The following is a 7,558-nucleotide window of genomic DNA, read 5'->3' as shown; positions in this document are numbered from 1 at the left end:
TGCTACACAGACCCCACCCTCACAAAACTTGCTGGACTTGAAGGACCTGTGATTGAGATCAAGTGATGGGAAGCCTGGTCTTTTGAACCCTGTACATTTCATCACTGGCTCTGATTCTCAAGTTTCTCAATTTCCATTTTCTGTGTCTTGCAACTTGAGTTCCATAAATTGGCTGCTTCCTGATCATTGAAGGAGGATAAGGATGGATTCCTAGAGTCATACTTTCATATCATAAACACATTAAGAATCCAGTGTCAAAATGAAACCTCATCCATCTCCGTGTGTGTCACCTTAAGAGGCTCCAAGAAACCTCGACTGGGGGAATCTTAGAATTGTGGTGTAACAAAACTGTCAAATCTTGGAACTGCAAAGTCCACAATTAATAATCTTGGAATCTCAGACTCCCAGAACTGTCGCCTCAGAGTATTTGAATCACTGATGCCTGGAACTCTGGATGCTCAGAATTTTAGCATCAGAGGTTCCCCTGGACACATCTTTGGGAACTGCGTTCTGAGCCCCTCTGGCAGCAAATGTCAGTTCTCCAAGCTGAATGTTCCTTCTTAAAAAAAGTCAAGGGAGGAGAGGGGCTGGAGCTAGCTGGGCTCTGCCAGTGAGGCCCGTTTCCATCGGAAGATAGAGTGCCCAGTAGCTATTTCCCGTGCAAGAGACGGGGAGGAAGAGAACTAGTATTAATCCCCATAATCCTCAAACTTACACCTGGAAAAGAGAAAGCAGGAGTCCATCAATGCATTACCAAAGGTGCCGAGAGAAGTCACATTCTAGCCACCAATGCCCGGATCACACCTGTCCAGAGAGGACACTCTCAGCTCTGGTGCTCTGGAATGGCCAAATACTCAAACCAGCAGTTAGTGCTGCGATGGAGGTGGGAACAGGAGCCCTGGATTCTAGTCCAGGCTCTGCTGCTAACTCCTTGTGCCTTCTTGAGCCTCTTTATGGCCTGACTTTCTCATCTGCCTCCTTCCCACAGGATTATGTGAAATTCAAAACACAGCTCAGTGCTGAAAAGCTTTAAAAACTCAATGGCTGCAGGAGTGGGAGGATGGAATGGTAATATTTCTGGGTGGCTCATTTTTCACACCCTCTTCTGCCAAACCAAATTCTCTAGAGTTAACACACACAAACACACACACACACACACACACACACACACACCTGTCCTTGCCATACAACAACAGCAAGTGGCATGAGTGAGTGCCTATTACATGCCAGGCACTGTCCTGAGCCCCTTGTACTAGATTCCTAGGATGACTATACTAATCCACCCTGAACTGTGAGGCTTAAAACAACAGAAATGTATCATCTCATTCTGGAAGCTAAAAGTCCAAAATCAAGGTGTCAGCAGGACTAACCTCCCTCTAAAACCTGCATGGGAATCCCTACTTGCCTCTTCTTAGATTCTGGTGGTTCACTGGCAATCTTTGGAGCTCCTTGACCCTCAGCTGCATAACTCCAAACTCTGCCTTTGTCATCACATGGTGCTCCCCCTGCGTGCATCTGTCTTCATAGGGCCATCTTCCTAAAAAGACACAAGTCGTACTCCATTTATATAAAATTCTGGAAAGGGCAAAAATATTGTGTGGAAATTAATAAAGGAAACCTTAACTAAGTTGGAAAGGGGAGGACCTGTAGGGAGAGCAGTAATGCTGTCTCGTCCTTTATCAATTATACCTGACAGGAAGAGATGGAAGCTTGCATTTCCTACAGGAAGTAAAACTAATCTACTTTTGAAGGAAGATTTTTTTCTCCCCACCCTGCAATAGCCCAGCCATTGAGAAATGCCCCAGCTCAGCCAATGAGAAGGTGTTGCAGCCCTGATCTCTTACTTTCCCCCAATGGAGTTTCTTTTAGAACAGCCCCTTCTGGTCCCATTCATCCCCCACGGTCTGGCCTGTAGGCATGTCCTGGCAGCTGACTCAGGGCAATTTGTCTAAGGTGCACTTCTCTTGAGTCATATGGAAAAACTCCATCCACTTCCCATGGGGACAGATATAACAGTGGGGTTGGCCAGGCCCTTTATGCTGCATGTGCTTTTAATCTGCCAGGCAGGTTATGATGTAGAACAATGGAGTACTCATTGAGCTTAACCAGGGAAAGATATTCCTACCCACATGATAAGCCTGGCACAGGCTTTGTTGGCTCTTTATCTCTTAATAAGGAAGTGTTTCAGGCCGAAGGACCATTTTTATGTGGCCGAACAGGGGTTAAAAGACTTCGCACATGAGTTGCCATTTTACAACATCCTTCTATGGGGAACTGGTATACCTCACTCAATGAGATGTGACACAGCCAATACAAAGCCAAATTTAAATTTATACACATAAAATTACATAAAAAATTTGTAGTCAAATATTTGTATAAGATAGAACTATCTTCTGGAAATATTTGGACAATCATTATAGAAGAGTCCATCTTTCTTACCAGGCTCTAAAAAAATTAACTGGTGCTTTTCCTTCAAGAAGAGAAAGATGTAGAACTTGAGAAAGACATTACTAAAAATGTTTTAACCAAGTTTCTTTCATTTTCTACCTAATATTTAATGTTTACTTAAGTAAATATCAGATGTTAACTGCACAACTTTCTTAGTTCTCTGAGATTCATGTTTAAAGGGGGAGGATGATTAGCTCCTGCTCCCAAGGGGTGAGCCATCAAGACTCTCTCTTTAACCACTGAGATAAGTGACTTTAATGACACCGAATTACAGAATTCCCTTTCCCATTTTGACTGAGGGAGGAGAAATAGAGATGGTACTTCCTCTTCTCTCTGGATCTGCACTGTCCAGCATGACTGCCACTAGCCATATGTGGCAATTGAGCACTTGAATTGTAGCTAGTGAGACAAAATTACAATTGATGAGCCAGCGATGACACATTGTTATTAACTGAACTGCATGGTTTCCTTAGGGTTCACTCTAAGAAGAGAAGACAAATGCTGCATGATCTCACCTATATGTGGAGTCTCACAAAGTCAGACTTATACAAGCAAAGAGCAGAATGGTGGTTGCCAGGGGCTGGAGGGTGGGAGAAATGGGAAGATATTGGTCAAAGAGTACAAACTTTCAGCTGTAAGATGAATACATTCTGGGGAATCTAATGAAGAAGATGGTAACAACAATGTATTGTATACATGAAATTTGCTAAGAGAATCGATCTGAAGTGTTCTCACCACAAAAAAGGTAACTATGGGAGGTGATGGATGTGTGAATTCACTTGATTGTGATAATCATTTCACAATGTATATGTATATTAAATCATCACGTTGTATGCCTTAAAAAAGGACATTGCAGTGTGCAGCCTAAATGTGTGTAATTTTTATTACCTCAATAAGACTGGGGGAAAATAAATCTATAGACTTAAAGAAAAATAAAATGATTATTGATATAGTTGGATTAATATTTACCATATCTGTTTTATTTTCTATTTTTCTATTTGTGGTTTTTTCTTTTCTTTTTGATCTTCCTTTTTCTGTGTTCTCTGATTTTATTTGAGCATTTGTATGCTTCCATTTTTTCTCCTCTGTGAGCATATCAACTCTACTTCTTCTTTTTCTTTCTTTCATGGTTGTCCTTGAGTTTGCAACATACATTTACAATTAAGCTAAGCCTTCTTTCAAATAGCTGCATATCAGTCCACAGTTAGTGCAAGTACTTGTTCTTGCACTTACCTTATAACAGAGTTTTCCTAATTCCTAACTCCCATAATTTAGAACATTGCTGTAATTCATATCACTTATCCATAAGCTATAATCCCTGAATATAGTGCTGCTGTTATTATTTTGAACAAATGGTTATCTCCTACATCAATTAAGAATAAGAAAATAAAAGAGTTTGTTTTAGCTTCATTTTTTTTTGCTCGCGAATGCCCTTTCTTTCTTTATGTAGAGTCAAGTTTCTGGCCTGTATCATTTTCCTTCTCTTGGAAGAACTTCTTTTGCATTTCTTCTCCTTGGTAGGTCTATTGTGGACAAACTCCCTCAATTTTTGTTTGTATGAGAAAGCCTTTGTTTCTCTTCATTTTAAAAGATAATTTAGCTGGATACATAATTCTAGGTTGGTGGTTCTTTTACTTGAACACTGAAATATTTCACTCCACACTTTTCCTGTTTGCGTAGTTACTGAAGAGAAGCCCCAGTGTAATTCTTATCCTTGCTCCTCTATGGGTAAGATTGTTTTCTCCTCTAGCTTCTTCCAATTTTTTTTTTCTTTGTCTTTGATTTCCTGCAGTTGGAATATGACATGCCTAGGTATGGTTTGGTTTTGTTTGGAATTTATCCTCCTTGGTGTTTTGTGAACTTCTTGGACCTGTGTTTGTTCTGTAATTAATTTTGGGAAGTTGTCAGGTATAATTGCTTCAGATATTTCTTCTGTTTCTTTCCCTTTTTCTCCTCCTTCTGATATTCCCATCGCATGTATATAATACCTTTTAAAATGGTCCAATAGATTTCTAGTTGAATGCCATTGTGGTAAGAAAAGACACTTGATATGATTTCAATCTCCTTAAATTTTTTAGATTTGTTTTGTTGCCAAAAATGTGATCTATGCTGGAGAATGTGCCATGTGCACTTGAGAAGAATGTGTATCCTGCTGCTGTTGGATGGAATGTTCACTATGTATATTAGATGCTTTTGGTCTACAGTATAGTTCAAGACTACTGTTTCTCTATTGATTTTTCTGTCTAGATGATCACGTCTCTCTCTGCCTTTCTCTTTTTCTTTTCACATCAAGGTAGTATGTTTTATTTCTGAAACAGTTCTCACATTCAGATCTACTTTAAATGCTTCTTTGTTAAACTCACTTGTATTCACCTGTTGTTTTTTAAAGATCTTTAGTTTAAAGGTCAAAATCTCTGTAAAACCTAAAAATGTTTTAAAATTTGCTGAAAATGCAACAAATTCTCACTAAAATTTATTTAAAATAATACCCTCCACTGATGTTACTTTTCCCCCCTGAAAAACTCTGGAGGAGCATTAACAAAAGATTTAAACTACTGTGCAAAATTTCTTCACGAAAAGTGTTTAAAGGCTGGTGCAAAATGGGGAGCAAATTCTAAACAATTTTGGCTCCTTGGAAACAAAAACCGCTGTGTCTGAGAAGAGTCGTCGTCGGCGCTCTCCGGGAAGAGCCGCCTTCATCTCTTCCGGCGGCAGGTGCGCTTGTGCTCGGCGTGCCAGTGCTCCTGCTGACACCTGATGGAGCAGCACGACGTGTTCCAGCAGCAGTACATGACCTCCTCCTCACAGTTGTAGCACCACTGCTTCTTCTTGGTCTGAGAAATTAGTTGTTTGTGCTGTGTTGCTAGCTTCTTGATTTCTTCTACAAATTCTTCTTTGCACTTCTCTTTTACTTGCTTACCTTTTCTGTCCATCTCACCCTGCATATTGGCTACAGCTTCATGTACAGCTTGTCTTTTTTCTTCTTCCATTTCAGAACACAGCTTTTCTAGAGCTTCTCGTACAACTCTTTCAGTTTCTCGCTTGTGATCAGACTTCATTTGGTCTTTAAAGTCATTGAAAATTTTGGTGTATTTGTCGTGGCACATACTTTGACACACTCCGTCACTGGTGGTCTGGGTGTTCTGATGCAGCATTCTTGGGGAAGAGGCACTTAACCTTCTTGGTCTGAGTTGACACTGAAACTTTTTCGATTGGCTGAGGCATTGTGGGGATTTCCTGGCTGGAACTCACTGCTGCGGTTTCAGGCTCTGGTTCTTCTTTTTTCGGTTCCACACTCTGATTACGTCGTCCTTTCTTTGCTCTTGGTTCTTGAGTCACCTTTAGCTGCTCATTGCTGGTAGAGGAGATACTGGACTCTGCCTCCTCCTCCCCTCGGTCCTCATTCCTAGGCTTCCAAAATCTTCCTTCACGAAGGAAACGCTGATGCAGCTCCAGCTCATCACACGCCTTTTTCCATCCCATACTGTGCTTAACGTATGAACATTGACTGTGTTATCCTGTATGTTTTCAGAAGGAATCCAGGTCCTTTGGTGGTGGTGACCAAAGAAGCGGACGTCAACTTGATTGTCCTCTTTCTGCATGACTTTGGCTGTCCAGAATCCAAAACCTTTCATTTTAGCCCAATCCAGCTCATGATTAGTTATACAAGGGTAGCAGAACCAACTGTCAGGACGAGTATTTGACAAATAGAAGCAATTCTTACAAAGCTGTAGTTCATCCAGCTCATGACATGTGTCTTTATATAGCATCCTTGCTATGTTAGCTTGCTCACTGTCCGCTCCATAGAAAATCACTGTGTTGTGGAGAAGTAGCTGAGCATCAGCTTTGAACTCTTCGTAACTTCGATATTTCCCTTCATTCACTTTCTCCTGTATGGTGGGGACGTCGACTGCTGAGTGTATGAGCCTCTGGTACATCGGGTGTTTGTTGTCCTTCCCCTTTTTATGAAGGTCTATAGCCCTCTCCTTCATGTAGGAGACGATGAACCTCAGGTAGGTGCTCATCTCCTGCTTGTTTGTATTTTTCTTCTTGATGCTCCTGCAAACTGGGCACTGCCAGTGACTACTGCTGTCTCTAAGCCTGTACTCATCAGACAAACACTTGGAATGATACACACGAAAACACAGGTCACATATCAGCACCTCTCCAGACAAATGGCATTCAAAACAATACAAGTCATGATTTTCTGTTTCCCCGTCAATCTCATCTCCTGGCAACCAATATCCTTCCTGTTCAATACCAGCTTTGGAACCTTTGCAGCCCACTGTCAGAGTCTCCACAACGAGACCATCCTTCACAGCTAAGCTCAGCTGACGGGTGGTTTCTTTTGGATGCATACTGTGGACTCGAGACATATACCTTGCGATACGGTCAATGTTGGCAATTTGCTTCTGGTTTCGTATAATCTCAATGGCTACCCAAAGATGCTGGATAGCTTTTGTAGCCGCCTGTCGCCTTTTTGTTAAACGTGCCATGACCTGTTTACTGCTTTAGGGTGTCTCCGCGGCGAGCGGCGTACCCGAGACCCGGGGGCAGGAAGTTGGGGCGCCACCGCCGCGGGGAAAGTTTGCGTCTTGCGAGGCCGCGGGCCGCTCACGTGGCGGTGTCTGCGCGGGGCGGGCGCTCTCCCGGCCCGGCCTCCTCCACCTCGGTCCGCCCCCGACGTGTACTGTGCGGCCCGGCGGCCCCGCCGAAGGCTCGGGCTCGGGCGCTGGCCCGCTGGGCCGCGGGCTGCGGCTCCCTCCCGGCCGGCCGGCCGGCGCCGTGCACGCCCACTCTGCCTTTCTCTTATAAAGAAACTTGTTATTGGGTTTGTGACCTGTTCAGATAATCCCAGATGATATCCTCATCTCAAGATCTTTAGCTCAACTACCACCTGCAAAGATCCTCTTTCCAAACAAGGTAACATTCACAAGTTCCAGAAATTAGGACACAGATATATCTTTTGAGGGCCACCATTGAACCCACTACTCCTAGCATACATACAAATGAGTGGATAAAGTATATAGGAACTGTTTTAAGAAAAGAAAATGAACACTCACCACTTAGCTTAGGAAATAAAACATTATTACTACTTTGGGAGACCATT

The 7,558-nt window shown here is 42.6% G+C and overlaps 1 protein-coding gene across 1 annotated transcript; it reads right to left on the bottom strand.

Moving 5' to 3' along the window:
- Positions 1-5,144: 5,144 nt before the first annotated feature.
- LOC124232907 (zinc finger MYND domain-containing protein 11-like) lies at positions 5,145-6,978 on the bottom strand. The gene is given in 4 exon segments (XM_046649818.1): positions 5,145-5,624; positions 5,626-5,945; positions 5,948-6,506; positions 6,669-6,978. Coding segments are annotated over 4 exon segments (1,635 nt in total). The 5' UTR covers positions 6,945-6,978.
- Between the last annotated feature and the right edge of the window lie 580 nt (positions 6,979-7,558).

The sequence above is a fragment of the Equus quagga genome, unplaced genomic scaffold (genome assembly GCF_021613505.1).
Source record: "Equus quagga isolate Etosha38 unplaced genomic scaffold, UCLA_HA_Equagga_1.0 145902_RagTag, whole genome shotgun sequence".
NCBI lineage: Eukaryota > Metazoa > Chordata > Mammalia > Perissodactyla > Equidae > Equus > Equus quagga.
This window is presented reverse-complemented; position numbering and strand designations above follow the sequence as displayed.